The following is a 16,033-nucleotide window of genomic DNA, read 5'->3' as shown; positions in this document are numbered from 1 at the left end:
TAAAAATTAACATGCAAATCTTTTCATGTTTAGGGAGAACACCAAAAATGTGGATAAACTATTAAATAAAAGGAGTCTGTTTTTATTAGCTCACTTTACCAAACCCTTTAGAAACCTTTGTATTATCAATAATAACTTAAAGGTTTTTTTAAAAAAAAATATTTTAAATTTTCTGCATTTGGTGTTGCTCATAAGCTTTTTCCAGTCGTAGTACTAGAAAGATGAAGCATTAGACAAACCTGTCTAGAAATCTGCTGAGCAGAAAGATCTTTGAATTACAATGAAGCTTAATGAAGACGGCCTGACACTGCTAACTGCTTTCCCTGTTCTCCCTTTCTTTCCTCAGGATAGTGTAGAACACTGCATCATAGGAGTGACAATCCTGTCCCAACTAACTAATGAAATTAATCAAGTAAGTGCTACAGCCTTCCTCAGTGAAGTAAGTGTCCAATTTTCTCATTCATATTGCTGTGTCCTGCTATGTGTCTGTGCTCTTTTTTTTTTTTGGAGGGGGTGGGGGGAGCTTTACACAGTCACGTGTGTGTTGTGGTATTATACTGTTACCTCCTGTGCTATGAAGAATCGTTTTGCTTCTCTCTGGCATCTTCCATCTTCTGTCATATTTTGATGTAATCTTCTGAGATTGAAAGGGTAACAAAAAGGATAAGCAACTGGTGCAACCTACCTAGTGAAGACAAGGTCCCAAGCACGAAGACTTCATTAGCATCTTTTGGTTTCAAGCCCTATATGTTATTTCAGCTTACAACATTCTTATTTCAAGAAGTGAACAGAGCATGCCCTCCTCAGTGTTGACCAGAGAGAGAGAACAGAATCTGTCAAATTGTGCGGTTTTTTAAAGTGTCCTTTTCATTTAATACTAAATTTCCTAGTGTTACCAGCAGACAATTCTCAAATAACATGGGTTCAGCGGGGTCAAATGCTGTGTCCCTTGCACAGCCCTAGCCTTGGATAGATGGCAGAAAAAAAGACTGGGTGCACGCAATCCTTGGTGCAGCACCCTGTCATGCTGGCTGCAGCAGGTTGTACTGCTCTGCTGATGCAGAAGTCTTTCTGGGTTAGCTGGTTCTGTGTTTTGTAGAGCCCTCCAATATTAATGCAGCCTCTATGTGTGGCTTTTGGGTTTTCTGTTTTTTTAACACTGAAAGCTGGAACGAGTGGCATTACTTGATGTCATCTAAGCTTACGTGATTTTCCTAATCGGGCAGACTTTGCCATAGCAGTGTTGATTGCTATCACTGTCCTAAGAAGTGACTTGGAGTGGGTTACTATTTATGAAATTGTCTCTAATTTTGCTAAAAGGACCAGGAGATAATTGCAGGGGAGGGGTTGGTTTGGATTTTAATATTTTACTAAGGAAACTAACATTTTATTTTTGCTAGCATATTGATTAATCCTGGCACTGGAAAGGGGAGCTCCTTGCATGGAATTTGAAGGCTGATTGCAAATTGTTTTCAGAACTGGAAATGTAGGCAGAGGCTTTGTCTTGGTCAGAGCAAAGCACCTCTTCCTTCTGCTGCAACTGATGAAGTTCAGCACCTCTGAGCATTTGGGAGCTGCCAAGCAGAACTTCCCAAGCCTTGCACTGTAATCTAAATGGCTTCTACATTAATGTCATACCCCAATTTGATTTTAATTCTTAAGGTCTGACCTTGTCAGTAAATCGAATCCTGTAGCTCTTCTCCAAACTCTTGTGCTGTGTGTAGCCACTGTTAGAATTTCCTTGCACAAACTTTTGTCAGATCCTAACTCCCTCTACATGGAAAGCCTTCATTTCCTTCATTTCCCCATATCAAGGATGAGAGCAAGGCTGCTTACCTCTGTGAATCAGTATGCTTCTGTCAGCATCTTTGTACAGGGCTATGACTTCTGTTTGCAAGAGAAGGTCAGCACAAAAACTGTCACTTATTCCGCTTCTAGAGTCTCTGCAGATTGATACTCATATAAGCAATGAAGATAGACTTTGATCAAAAATCTCCTGCTAATATCTTGGATATTAAATCTGCCAGAGTTTACTACTCATTTTCATAAATACACTTTATGCCAGCAATTGCACGGGGCGGGATTGAGTGACTCATCTTGGAACATCCAAAACTGCCACTACTTGCAGAAGTAGATCTGTCAATATGCCCACTCATTAGAGCGGGGTCATGTACATGCATGTAGCAAAAAACATACCTGTGGGGCTTCTCTTCAGGGGCTTGTGATAATTTTTTTTTAAACTTCCAATTATGTTACGTGAGAGCCAAACTTGCTTAAAGCTTTGTTTACTAAAGCTTTTGTTCTAAAAGTTCATGGTACAAGTGAAATAGAGTGCTGGTAACTCCGCGGAAGTATCTGTTTTCGTCCTAAAGTACTGCACAGACGTGCCCAGAAGTACTGAAGGTGTCCACTGATTTGTACTACGTGGCATTGTGGTGAAGGAAAGGGAAATGCTGATTTGCCACAAGCCTGGAAATACATGAGACTTGTAATAACTGTGAAGAGAGTAAATAATGCTCCTTTTCATTAAGGAAATCTAATAGCAGGAGCTGAGGAATGGTAATCCAGTGGATAGAGCATCTGATAGATTTGGGTCCAGTTCTGATCTGCTACCAACTACTGTGTTGTGCAGGGCCTTCTTCTTATCCGTAACATGAGAGACGAATGTTTGCCCCCTTCAAGGGGTCATTGTGAAGGTTAATACGTTAAAATGAAGCCCACAGTATTCAGGGCTGTACTGGTTGCTCCAATATTGGATGAGGTGTACGTATACCTGAGATTAACAACAGGCCAGTAACAAAAGCATAAACAAAACAGCGATTCAGATTACACGTCTGCACTGTGAAGTGCAAGGACGCTTGCACCTCACGTGCTGCAGTGACTGACTGACTGTCAAATTGCTCGTCCTGGGCAAGTGGCAGGTAGAATTCTGCCAGTGTATGTTGAAATAAATTAAAAAGATTTAAAGTGTCTTCTCCCCTGCCTAGAATGTAGTCTACAGTGATATAACCTGTGCTGCCGGCAGCCTCTACTAATTAGTCAAGTTTAGAATGCATTGGTTGAATTGATGTATGATTTTTGTTATGCTGTTTAAAGCCATATGTGTGTATTTGTCTCCCAGATCATACGTCATCTTTTTATTCTAATACGGTTAGAGGTCGAGTGCTGGAGTTCATAACAGGTGTGGCAAAGTCTAAACTGGCTGTCACTGGTTAACTCTCCGTGTAGTTTTCGTCTCACCTGTGCAGGTTCAGGAGGGGATATGTAAGTGACCTTATAATTACTAGTAGTTGACCACGTATCTGCCCAACGGCTTCAGGTACGATATAACTCTTAGGAGTTCAGAACACTTTAGAAAGTCATGTTCAGGCTTCTAAATGATTTAAGTGCTATTGAAAATACTACCTTTAACTGTGCTTTGGAAGAGATTTAAGTAAACTTGGAATAAACGTAACTCTGCTTTCTAGCAGGGACACAGTGGAACTGTGCATTGTAAATATGTAGGTGGAATGTTCTGTCATAAGTCAGCAAGATGATTTTTAGCAGTGGAAAAGTTAAGGGCGATGGAAGAACCATTGCTCTGTTGTAACAACACATACCACACTGATATCGCGTCCCTCTAGTTTAGCTAGCTGGTGTAACGCTGCTCTGGGGAGGGAAAGCCTTGATGCTCCAGTGCTTTGATAGAGTTCCTGAGTATTTTGCTTGTCTTGTTCTGTTTTTGCCAATAAGGTCTAAGCACTGGTTTTCTCTCTGTTCAGGCGGATACTACTCATCCACTGACCAAGCACAGGAAAATAGCCTCTTCCTTCCGAGATTCATCCTTATTTGATATATTCACATTGTCATGCAATTTACTGAAACAGGTAAGAGAATCAGTTTGTCATCTCCTCTATTTATATATATGGGAATATAGACTTGGAGCTGAAGTTCTCTGATGTAATTCCTTTGGAACAAGCGCTCTTGTTCTGGAAAATGACATTTTCTCATGGCACAGAGTTTTCTTTATTTGTCTTTAGAGCTGTGTTCCAGATTTATTTTTCAGGAAAGCTTTTACTTACTTTTTTTTTTTTTTTTTTTTTAAAACAAACCTAACACAAATACTGAAATATTGTAACCTCTTAAAAAAATTTTGCTTGGAAATATGTGCTTGGACCTTGAGGCTTGGGTTTAAATGTTCCTGGCTTCAAGCATCAGGAGAGAGATGAAGTGTTTGTTATATGTTTTAGCTATCTTTGATTTACAATCCTGGCAGAGAAATTTGCTGTAAAACAAATCTGTCTCGTAACCTCAAATTAAAACCCAGATATTGGGAGAAAAAAATCCTCAGGAAGATGAGAAGTTGAGTAGATTAAAGGGGGGGGGGGGGACGCTAAAGGATTGTCCTTGATCTCTTAACACATAAGTATTAGATTGTCTTGTGTTCCCCAGGTTTTTATTTTGTGTTAGTTATCACATGTTAGTTCACTTGCTGTAAGAATTTGTACCTTGGGACAAGACGACGATATTCTGTGAGAAAGGTGTATGGGATTTTTCTTTGTTTACAAAAACAGTACATTTTCTTTCAGCTGAAGTACTGTTTTTGTTAGAGAAATGACACATGTATATTTTGTAAGCGGTTAGAATCAAGAATTTTCTTCAGATAATCTGTATCTGATTTCTCTTTAGAAAAGCTGATCTATAAAGTTCAAAAGGTGCATTCAAAAGAACAGCATTTTATAGGAAAGTCTAGCCCAATGAACTGAGTGGCAGCAGCACAGATGTGATCAGTTTAACTTTTATCCTTCAAGCTGACTAAAGTGTCAAAGTTGACAAATAGCACAAAGCATGAAAAGCAACTTTTATTTTAAAAATCTTTCAGAAAGAGCAATTCTGGCTCTGTCAGTAATAGAGGTGGGTATGTGGGTGTAACTTGATCTTTTTTCTTATTCTGGTTTCCAAAGGAAACCAGGCTTGTACAATTATGCTAGTCATCCTTTCATATGCACCCATCTGCCTGACCTATAACAGCTCTAGTAAAGTTTTGAATTTATTGGCTTATTTCATCCGCGTTTGATGGACAATTAGAGGCCTTGAATAAAGGTGTTCTCCACCTCTGTGAAAAGAGGTGCTTGTAGGTGGCCCAGCTGTGGAAAGGGTTATGGTGCAGCCTTGCATGTATTTATACGCCAGGGATTGGAGGCAGAACAGGGTCCTTAAAATCTCCAGACTTGTAGGAGAAAGTTCTACAAGCACTTGTGTTCAATCAGGAGACAAAGGCTAGGCCTTATCAATTCTGGTGTCTCCAGAGTTGCCCTTCTAACACTGCCCGATATGTATAGCTCCATCTGAGATTTAAGTACACTACTCTTGCTGTGTGACCATGTGAACTTGGAGACTTGAAAGACATGGCTTATTTGCGGAGGAAGCCACCCTAACTCTTAATCATCCTGCTTTTGTTTCTTAGAATGCTGTGATTTAAGACAGACTGGAATGTTTTCTGTTGTCTCACGTAACATCCTTGTTTCCCTGTGATTAAACACCTTCTACCCAAGTTATTTCTTTTTTTCTTTTTTATCTAGTTGGCAGCTGTATCAAGCTTCTGTATATAAAGCAGAAGTTTCCAAGGTGATCCTTTTGAATGAGGAGGGTGATGGATTGGGCTGCTAGAAACCAGTGATCATGTCTACATCATTGTCCGTAAAATAGCATGCAATTAGGCAGTCACAGAAGAATAAGCCTTTGTGATACGCATGCTGGAGAGAGTGAGGAAGAGATTTCGGCAACCAGTTGCGCTGATCGTGGCAGCCTTAGTACAACGCAAAACATTCTTTGCAGTAGGCTTAAGCTGGAAGAAGTTAGTTTCATTTTAAGCACAGGGCAATAGCACAGACTGACTTACCTGTCCCTGGAGTACAGTCCTTAGTGCTACATGTAAACTGCTGTGAGATGACCTGGCATTTCGTAACCACTAAGTTCTTTGTGATATTTGAGAATATCCATGTTTTTCCTGCCCATAATAGAGCTTTGTAACTGGAGCAGGGCTTATACAAATTTGCGCCACAAAAGTGAATGGGCTCATTTCCATATGAGGGTTAGGTGGAGCAACAGGATTCCCTGCTGTTAGGTGCTTGTCAAGCAGAAAATGTATTCTTGTGTTTAACCTCAGTAAGAACTTCCTTATCTCATGAATCTCCCGGTATAATTGCAAGTGGCAAGCCTGGCTTGTTTTCTCCTATACAGTACAAACTTAGTGAAAAAGGAAGCACTGTCTATTCATCTACTTTTGAGTAAAGATTAAGCATGTAAATACACGTGCTGTCTACATATGGAGTCACTAGGATGAGAGCCTGTGGTATATGATCCTTATGATTGTTACATCCCATTGAAATTAAATTATTGCCTCGAATACAGCCGTCGCCTTCTTGAGTGTGTGTTTTGTTTTTGTTTTGTTTTTTCTTTTTGTTTAAATCCAATGCGTTTCACAGGCTTCTGGGAAGAACCTGAATCTGAATGATGAAAGCCAGCACGGTCTGCTCATGCAGCTTCTTAAGCTCACACATAATTGCCTGAACTTTGATTTCATTGGCACATCAACAGACGAGTCCTCAGATGATCTCTGCACAGTGCAGATCCCAACCAGCTGGAGATCAGGTAATCTTCCTGGAGGAAGAAGGCTAATCTTACGTAGCATACCAGCTGAAAATATGGATGACCTGCTAGGTCCCTCTCTGCACCTAGCAAGCTTCTGCATATGATGCCGGATGAAAAATCCAGCCTTTCCTTAGCATGGTTACAAATGCAGTCCAGCTTATGTTGGCTCTCATGAGTTATACAAACGCTCCTCTACCCTTTGTCTTACACCTGCCAATTCAAAAAACAGCAAACTGTGAAAAACTGAAACATAAATAACAAATAACTTGGCACCTGTTGTTGACATTCTTGAATTTTTCACCAGTCACTCTACAGGCAGTTTCACAGATTGCTTTCTTAAAATATTATCCTGTAATTTTAGCTTAGTACCAACGGTTTTACTTTACTTCTGGGAAAGGCAATTGTTTCAAAACTTAGAATTCTTTGAATTTTTTCTTGTATTATAGTTCTTAACATGACAAGCATGCCGTTCTTGATTTGGACAGATAAGCATTAAATCTATGGAATACAATAAATGGATGTGTTGTGAGTAAATTGCTCCCTTGTGTTTCAGCATTCTTGGATTCCTCGACCCTTCAGTTGTTTTTTGATCTTTATCATTCCATCCCTCCTTCGTTTTCTCCTCTGGTAAGTTTAGTGTTTGCTTTCCTTACGAAATCAACTGACAATGTTTTTGCAGGATTAATCTGGGAGACTTCACTGTTGTTAGAAGGTCATAGAATGATTTCAGACAATTAGCCTGATTTTGATGGCACTGCTTTATGATACATAGACAAAGTGGAGTCTGGTCCAGTTCTGCTAGTACTGAGAATTTTCGCCTCTAGCAGGTTTTGGAATGGATTTAAGAGTAGCTTGTAGGTTGGAAGTTCGCCCTACTACTTTGTCCTTGCGTAACATAGAATCTCTCTGCTAAGTCTGCAAGCACGTCCTTCTTGATGGATGCATCTGATGTTATTTCCACTGTACAGCTAACGTAGTTGATCCTGAAACCGTACTACAAGTAGGTAGCAAATCTGCGAGTGCAACTAAGGAATTAGAATTCTCTTTCTACGCTTTAAAACTAGGCCGTGTCCCAGTTGCATGAAATAGCCAATAGCACAACTCAACGAAAAGTTGGATTATTTCTTCCTTGGAAAAAAACTTGCCTGCCAGTCGTTTATCTGTCTAATAAATATTTTTCCTAATTAATGCTACAATGAAAATGTGCCCTTTGGCTAGGGAGGGAAGGGTCCTTCAGAGGTATTTTTACCACTGAAACTCTTAGCACTGTTCATTATGTTGCAGGGTTACTTAGCTAGTTCTGAATTTAGAGCCTCAAATATTCATAAGAGATATTAACAGTATGAGACTTTTTTGTTACTGTACAGAAATGTGAGGCAATTAAGCCTGTAATTGTCCTGAGTCTTTGATCATTAAATGTAAGAGCCAGCAAGAATGAGAGGCTTAACAGCTGAGATGGTAGTAGTTATACTGGTTAGAGGGAATGGGGATTTGCCTCCAGATAAGCATTCCAAGGTACTAGTTATAACTGACTCGCTTCTGCTGTTCATAACCCCGTTCAGCAGCTTGCTTACTAGTACAGCTGCGTTCTTGTAGTTTACACTTAGTTCAAATGCGAGGTTTGGGTTGAGAATGCTGTGATACTTTACTTACCAGTCTTCTATCTTCTGCATTACTTTTCCAAGCCTATATTAGGCTTACCAGCTTTTCTTCCCTCTGCTAGCGTATTGTCAGTCTTACGCTTTCTATGTCTTCCATCTGAAGAAATCTCGCTATTTTGGGGGCTGCACAGCAGAATTTGGAATGTATCTTTGACTGTCAGACTGGAAATGTTGTTCCTTTGGGTGATACGTTTTTATCTCTACTGTATTTTTTTTTTAAACATAGAATGCATAGAATTATAAAGGTGGCGACTGTCATTTCAAATACATCTTTCGAACTACATTCACTTTTGAAATCAGCTGATGTGCAGCTTGCAAAGAAGCATCAAACTTAGCTGATTTATTCTGCGTCGTGAAAGGAAACCTCTGCTATTAATTCTATTATTCTAAGTCCTCCCTTTCTATTTATTCTCTTTGCCCCTTTTAGGTTTTATCCTGCTTAGTGCAGATAGCTTCTGTACGCAGGTCCCTCTTTAACAATGCTGAAAGAGCAAAGTTCCTATCTCATCTCGTTGATGGAGTAAAACGAATACTGGAAAACCCACAGGTGAGTACTTCAGATGCAGTCAGTGGAATTTTCTCTGCCTTCTCTCTAAATCAAGTTTCTTGACAGAAAATAATTTCTACTGTATTTGTTCCAGTCCGTACTCCTAAACATTTCCATTTCATACCAACTTCTTTTATTTAAAGAAAAAGTAGAAAAGCTGAAGAAAGGTCAGAGTAATAAAGATGTTTATTCCAGTAAAGGGGTTTTAAAGAATTAGTGGCAGCAGTAACTTGATGATAAGTCAGAGTTTTAAATGTAGTCATAGAAGAGAATAATGCTCTACCAAGGTAAAGATTTGAAGGGCGTAAAATTTAGGGATGTTGGAAGAACACTGGGGTAGGTGATAGCTTTATCCAGACAAATGGGATGGCACACTGTAGAATGCTTTTATCCCTCATTGGTATGACTGCGGCCATCCTAAACTGAGTTGAAGAGGGGCTGCACTGTATGAACGTATGTCTTGTCACAACCTGTGGCACTGGGTGGAAGGGTGCAGCATCCTATTGCTCTTCCTCTTCCGTTCCCTAACCCCTTACCATAAATCTGTACCTCTTCCTACTGCCAGGTGGTGGTAAGTAGTGTTGTTTCTCAATTCTGCTGCTCTTTTTTTCTCCTAGAGTTTGTCAGACCCAAACAACTACCATGAGTTCTGCCGATTGCTGGCCCGATTGAAAAGCAATTACCAGCTGGGAGAGCTGGTGAAGGTAGAGAACTACCCAGAGGTTATCCGACTCATTGCCAACTTCACAGTGACCAGCCTGCAGGTAGAAACTGGTTTCGCTTACCCTTGATAGGTTTTTTTTGTTGTTGTTTTTTTTCCTTCTCTCTCCTGGGTTTCTCTTGAAACAAAATTATTGCCCTCTTGTCTGTTCTTTGCCCCTTACTTTGCTATAATTGTCCTGTGAAGAAGCCCACTGCTAAAAAAAACCAAAAAAGCCTGTAGGCTGTATGACAGAATCCTGCAGTGTAGCACTGATTATACTGTGATTTCCCACTGAATGGAACAGGAGCAGCAGGTGGGGGAAGGCGGGGTTGCTATGCCTCTAGAGTCTTTCCATGTCCTAGCAAGGAAAAAAAAAAAAGAACTTGTTAAATAAGGCTTATTTTTAGAATTATGTATCACTTCACTATTAAAATATAGTTGCAGGGATTGCTAGTAATATGAATATCATGCCATATTCCCACTGAGTTTTCCACTGGTGTACAGCTTGTAACTACACCTCTGCAGAGAATTCGGTTTAAAGATTGTATAGCTTACCTAAATATTAAAATTTGACAAACAAATTCTTTATTTGGAAAATAGCTTTAAACTGTACATTTAATTTGGGGAGCTGTCGGTAGCATGCTAGAGTATGAGCTCAGCAGTGATTTGGAATCAAAGGCTTTGGCTCAGCTACATATCATTGGAATTTATTTTGGGTTATCTTTCAGTTTTTACTGAATGTTGATAATGCCATCTGAACTTAGATGCTATATGAAATTCATTGTTAAAATCACCAACTGTATCATTAAAGCTTCAAGATGTTGCCATTTCTAGTGCTGTGTGAGACAAAGTAACCTGGACAAAATAATCAGGATCATAATCTACTGGTTTCCTCTCCTTTTTTTGCTTTTTCTTTGGTAGCACTGGGAGTTTGCGCCAAACAGCGTTCACTATCTGTTAAGCTTGTGGCAGCGGCTGGCTGCATCAGTGCCCTATGTTAAAGCCACAGAGCCTCACATGCTAGAAACATACACACCAGAAGTCACAAAAGCTTACATCACGTCCAGGCTGGAATCTGTGCACATCATATTGAGGTAAGAAAAGCACAGAGAGAGAGCAGTGCTTCTGCTGTAGGCACCAGAATCCAGTGTAGAAGTCTCTGGTGTGTTTTTGTTCTGAATTTCCTTGTTTTTAAAAAAAAAAAAAAAAAAAAAAAAGACTCTGACGGTAGGAAGTTCTGTGAGTCACCAAAGGATTTCTAAAGGAGGCTTACCTAAACTGTATATTCTGTCTCTTACACAAAACAGCATGGATTTTCCCCCCCCACCCCCCAGCTGAATCTTTTCTGAAGAAAAGATGCTTATGTTGTCACTATCTGCAGTATTCTCCCTTCCCTGATTTTTTTTTTTTTTGTTTGTTTAGCCCTTTGGTCAATCTCAGATGACTTTAGTAGCAGTTTCAGAGATGTTATGGGTGGAATTCTTCTTACATAGCATTATGCATCTGCAGTATAGTGTTTATGCTCTGTATTGCCATCATAGCAGAGAGGTATGAGTATACAAGGTGTGATTCACTTCACTTTTAGATCTCTACCTCAGGATGACAAAATTATGCCATCATTTTCTTTCTTTTTTTTTTTTTTCCTCCCCCTTTCTCTCTCCTGTGCCTGTAAGGGCAGTGTGGAGGACTCTCTACTGCAGTGCCTGAGCTTAGGTGGGATGAATTCCACCTCGTGTTTGTATGTATTTGATGAAAAGATGATTGATTGAGTATAGAAAAATAAGCTATATGAATGCCTCTCTGAGGGGGATGCTGGTTGGCTTATCCCTTTTTAAGTATCTGACAATGCATGGGAGGAACTTCAGGTTTAACTAGTTCTGGAGTTCAAAATGTAACTTACTATTAAGATTAGTGTATCTAGAGGAAAAGGAAACTGAAACATGAAAGATGAAAAATTTTTCATCAAAGACAGTCAGAAAGAGACCTTGTCCTTGGCACTGCCTGTTCTGTTCAAAGACCTCGATAAAGATGTAAGAAGAGCTTACTCATCCCAGGTCCTGATAAACTTTCCACTTGGGCCACTAGTGTTCTTCAGATTTATGGTCACAGCAATAGTAATCAGACTATTACGTCAGTCTGTATAGCGCTGCGTCATGACAAATACTAGAGGGAGAGACTTTAGTCATTGGAATTGCTATGTGACTGAGGAAAAGCTTATTCCTACCAGAGAGGAGATGCCTGTGTTACGGGTTAGGCTATTTCTGCATTTTTAGTCCCTTTCTAATCTGATTTCTTACTGTATAGGGATGGCTTGGAGGATCCACTGGATGATACTGGCCTTGTGCAACAGCAGCTAGATCAGCTATCTACCATTGGCCGGTGCGAGTATGAGAAAACCTGTGCTCTGCTTGTGCAGCTCTTTGACCAGTCAGCCCAGTCCTACCAGGAGCTGCTACAGAGTGCCACTGCCAGCCCCATGGACGTTGCTGTACAAGAAGGTGAGCCTGTTTGGAGACCTGTGGCCTGCTAGCTTGTAGTAGGTGGCCCATTCTCAAAAGTACTGTTCCAGAAGCCTGCGTTCCTGGTGAAATCCATGCAAGGGGGAGGCAGATCTTGCAAACGTTCCCTTGCAGAGATGCCTGTATGGTGTAGAATACTTGTGGCTGTGGATAGACATTCCCAATGCACACAGCAGTGCTGACTGAAGATGCAGTTGCTGTCCTGCAACTGACTCCACCCCTCTGCTGGAAATTACTTAAAGCATCTCCTAGCCCAGACTTTCAGAGAGACAAATGATGTGAACGTTCCCTCATCAGCACTACCTACCCCATCTATCTGAGGCAGGGTATGGAGTGCTCATTTAAACCTCTCCACTGGCTATGTGGCAGAAACCTCCAGCTGGTGGTTGGTGACGAGGGACTGGAAGTGGGTTCTTCAGCTGGTGCCACTGTCTGAAAAGAGAATGTCTCTCTACAGCCTTGGGTGGGTTCTGCACGTAGGTTTTTGTATTTGCGCAGTTGCTTGGTTTAGGAATTGTTTTAACACTGGCTAGAGAGAAGCAGTGCCTTTGGAGGTTCAGGTATAGCTGTGTTATCCTCTTTTCTAATGATGTAGCTGGCTTCCCTTTCCACGCCAGAATTGGACATGCCAGCACAAGTATAGAAACTCTACAGTTTTTTTCTGCAACAGTATCATTGTTTGATCCAAAGCAGTACAATTTTTATGTGGGCAAAATTCCATATGCTGTTGACTTATCTGTAAGCCACATACATTTTGGAAGAATAAATGCTACCTGATGGCATCTACATGTGTTTAAATGTAGTGAATGTAGCTTTGCAAGAAAATGTCTTTCTGTGGTGAAATAACTTTTGAACAATGAAAATCTTCCAGGCAGACCTGGTTTTCTTTTTTTCTGTTGCAGTAATGGCATGCCTTTTCTCCACTAAGTGGAGAATTGAATACTTTTGGTATAACGGGGTACTAAAGCAGAAAAATATTCTCTTTGAATCCTGTTTTTGCCAAAATGAAACGCGAGTCTGCTCCGCTTCCTCCGTGTAACGTGTGACGTGCTTGGTTCTGATATCCTCTGTTGGTTTCAGGGCGCCTGACGTGGCTCGTCTATATTATCGGGGCAGTGATTGGTGGTAGGGTCTCGTTCGCCAGCACGGATGAGCAGGATGCGATGGATGGCGAGTTGGTTTGTCGGTAGGGATGCTGACTGTTTTCTAGCTGCACCATACTTGAAGTCAACACCAGAGGAGTTGTTATGAAGCTGCCACCATGTTCTTCCCCTCTTTTTACTGAAAAGAACAGTGTGTGGAATTGGTCATCCTGAGAGAAGAGATTGCCAGCATTGGCTAGAGCCAGTCAGCAAGCTTCTGCTGCGACTCGGCTAAATTGGGAAGTCTGGGTTGTAAGTAAGAGAATGAGAGGGGAAGAGCATGTAAGAAGGGAATTTATACCATGCTTAAATGCATACGTTGGGGTAGAACTAAACGCATGATGATTCTATGCCGGGGTAGGGGGGAGTCTTTTTCCTAGTTAATAACTCAAAGTGGGTTTTGTCCATAAATATGCTGTGGATGTTGTAGTTGTTCTGCAGCTGTCTACTGTCTTCTAACACCTGGTAGATATTCAGAATTGTAAATCCTCTCCGCTGCAAGCTGTGTTTGATGTATGTGAGAATATGTCGCTTACTATTCATGAACGACCTTGAGTTGCACTGACCAAAACCCAATTGCTCCATTCTGGAAGCTAAGATGGAAAGAGGAGCTAAATCTGTGAACGTATGGAATTCGGCTTGTTGATGAGCCGTTGTTAAAGGGTAACATCAAGCATTAGCTTCCCCTGTAGCTGATAGTTACTGAAAGGGCAAAGATGAGACCTCATGTTGTATTTCAGCTACCCTCGGCACTAGAGACATGTTCATAGAAGCCTGTTGACAGTTTTATCTTCTCCTTGCCCACTCTTTGTTTTGTGAGATTTGCCAAAATCATTTCTTTTACCCCCTGCTCTATTGCATAGATATTACTGTGAAATCCCTCCACCCCTTCCTTACCAGAAAGGTCTGCTTATCGACCCTGTGCACAGCCCCTAGCGTGTTTCCATAGCGCTCACAATAAAAGCCAAACTGAGGTGGGAGCGTCATTTAGAGAGCCTGACTCTGAGGGGAGCAGGTAGTGGTTTCTCAAGGGTGTTTGAGCACATGCTGGACCAGACAGTGGGTAAGTGCTGCAAAGCACCTGAAATTCACTTCTGCAGCAAATTAAAGCCAAGGCCTTGTATTCCTTTTGAGTGATACAGAAGCCTTATAATGGTCTTGCACAGGAGAATGTGCCTTAGTGTTACCTGTTTTGTCAGTTCTTGACCCAAAACAACAGCACCCACAAAAATTAAATATTGTTGTGTGCAGCTTGGAAGCAATACCGTGTGCCAGAAATTCCTTGCCTCCCCATGTCCAGCAGCATCCATCTAAGTGTGTTTTTTCTCCGCCTCTCTCCAGGGTGCTACAACTGATGAACCTGACAGACTCTCGTCTGGCTCAGGCTGGGAATGAGAAGTTAGAGCTTGCGATGCTAAGCTTCTTTGAGCAGTTTCGAAAGATCTATATTGGAGATCAGGTGCAGAAGTCTTCCAAGGTAATTCCCTTTACTATAGGGATCATGCCAAATGCAATAATAGCTTTTTTTTTTTTATGAAAGCAGGTAGAAAATAGCAGAAATGTTTGAGACCTGCCTGTTCCGTTTTCTAGATGCATGTCCAGTGTTCTAATATTGCAAACCATGAGCTGTTCTTGAAGTAACATATTCCATATGCTTGAGGAAGGAGCCAGTGACTATGGCAGTAGCCTAGAACTTGAGGCCTGGGTTCAGTTTTGTTATCTAGCAGGTTCCTATGTGTGACTTCGAATGAGTCCCTTAAGCCAGTGTAAAAGTGTTGACTTGCTGGATGTGTACACCCATGAGGAGCTGAACCTTAGCATTTGTGCTTTGTTTCTTCAGCTCTAAAGTGAGGATAAGTAACCATTCCCTTCATCGCAAAGCAGCGGTAAATATGCTGGAGTCTGAATGTCTCAGTGTGCATTTAGAGATACAAAAAACTTTTTTCAAAAAAAAAAGTAAGAATGGGAACATTCTTATTCTAGAAATCTAGATTCTAGAGTTCTCTTCACTTCCAGTAACATGCAACTTTCCTTCCCCACCCCAGAGACTTTGGAGCACAAATGTTACAAAGGACTTAAGAGTTCTAGACAAACTCACTAAGATAGCAGGTGTAGCTGCAGGTGGAGGAATACAGTTATGGTGCCCTCTTTCCTGAGGAAAAGCATCCAGCTTCTGTGCAAAGTATTTGAAGCTGCTGTGACGAGTGATTGAAAAAGAGGTAGTGGTGATTAGGGCAAGTATTGGTCTGGATCAGATCTTGAGCATCTCTGTGGCTTTCCCAAATCACACAAATAATGCAATGTTATGTGCCCTCCCGACCATGTCTGCCACAAAGGGTGAACAAATGAAAAACAAATAGTCAAGGATTATTTGAAGTTTATGTTCAGAAGCTGTGATGAGCAAGAAAACTGTTGTTGTTGTTGCCTTGAGCATTGCTTGTTTTATCAGCAGCTTTTAGATTGATGTTATTTTCTGTCTCTAGCTGTACCGTCGTCTCTCGGAGGTCCTGGGGTTGAATGATGAGACCATGGTCCTGAGTGTCTTCATAGGAAAAATGTAAGTGTTCCTGCTTGCAGGCATCGGCGTTTCCAGGGTTCATGTGAAGGTATAACTGGGACAACTGCAATATTGAGGCAGTGTTATTCAGTCTAAGAGTAGTAACATCTGGCTACTTTAGCGAATTAACTAACAGTTGTGATCAGGGGCTTAAGTCATGCACAATATCCAGGATTGATTTATCTGCCGTGGACTTAGACTGGGCCATGGAGACACAAAAAAGCATCCTGCACCAGGATAATGGATTCTCTCATTCCAGTGCCTGCTTAGT

The 16,033-nt window shown here is 41.0% G+C and overlaps 1 protein-coding gene across 4 annotated transcripts in view; it reads left to right on the top strand.

Annotated features, from left to right (window-relative positions):
* Positions 1-16,033, top strand: part of XPO7 (exportin 7) — a 55,808-nt gene that overhangs the window by 26,931 nt on the left and 12,844 nt on the right. For 2 of the 4 annotated variants that reach the window (XM_068920888.1, XM_068920887.1), the window contains exons 5-15: positions 347-439; positions 3,762-3,866; positions 6,468-6,633; positions 7,187-7,260; positions 8,722-8,841; positions 9,459-9,605; positions 10,466-10,638; positions 11,849-12,042; positions 13,144-13,249; positions 14,547-14,682; positions 15,689-15,762. In XM_068920888.1, the coding sequence (XP_068776989.1) occupies positions 347-439; positions 3,762-3,866; positions 6,468-6,633; positions 7,187-7,260; positions 8,722-8,841; positions 9,459-9,605; positions 10,466-10,638; positions 11,849-12,042; positions 13,144-13,249; positions 14,547-14,682; positions 15,689-15,762 (1,388 nt within the window). The remainder of the gene's footprint in view (positions 1-346; positions 440-3,761; positions 3,867-6,467; positions 6,634-7,186; positions 7,261-8,721; positions 8,842-9,458; positions 9,606-10,465; positions 10,639-11,848; positions 12,043-13,143; positions 13,250-14,546; positions 14,683-15,688; positions 15,763-16,033) is intronic. The other 2 variants (XM_068920890.1, XM_009677698.2) reach the window with 1 other exon arrangement.

Source organism: Struthio camelus, chromosome 27, assembly GCF_040807025.1.
Source record: "Struthio camelus isolate bStrCam1 chromosome 27, bStrCam1.hap1, whole genome shotgun sequence".
In the NCBI taxonomy this organism is placed as follows: Eukaryota; Metazoa; Chordata; class Aves; order Struthioniformes; family Struthionidae; genus Struthio; species Struthio camelus.
This window is presented reverse-complemented; position numbering and strand designations above follow the sequence as displayed.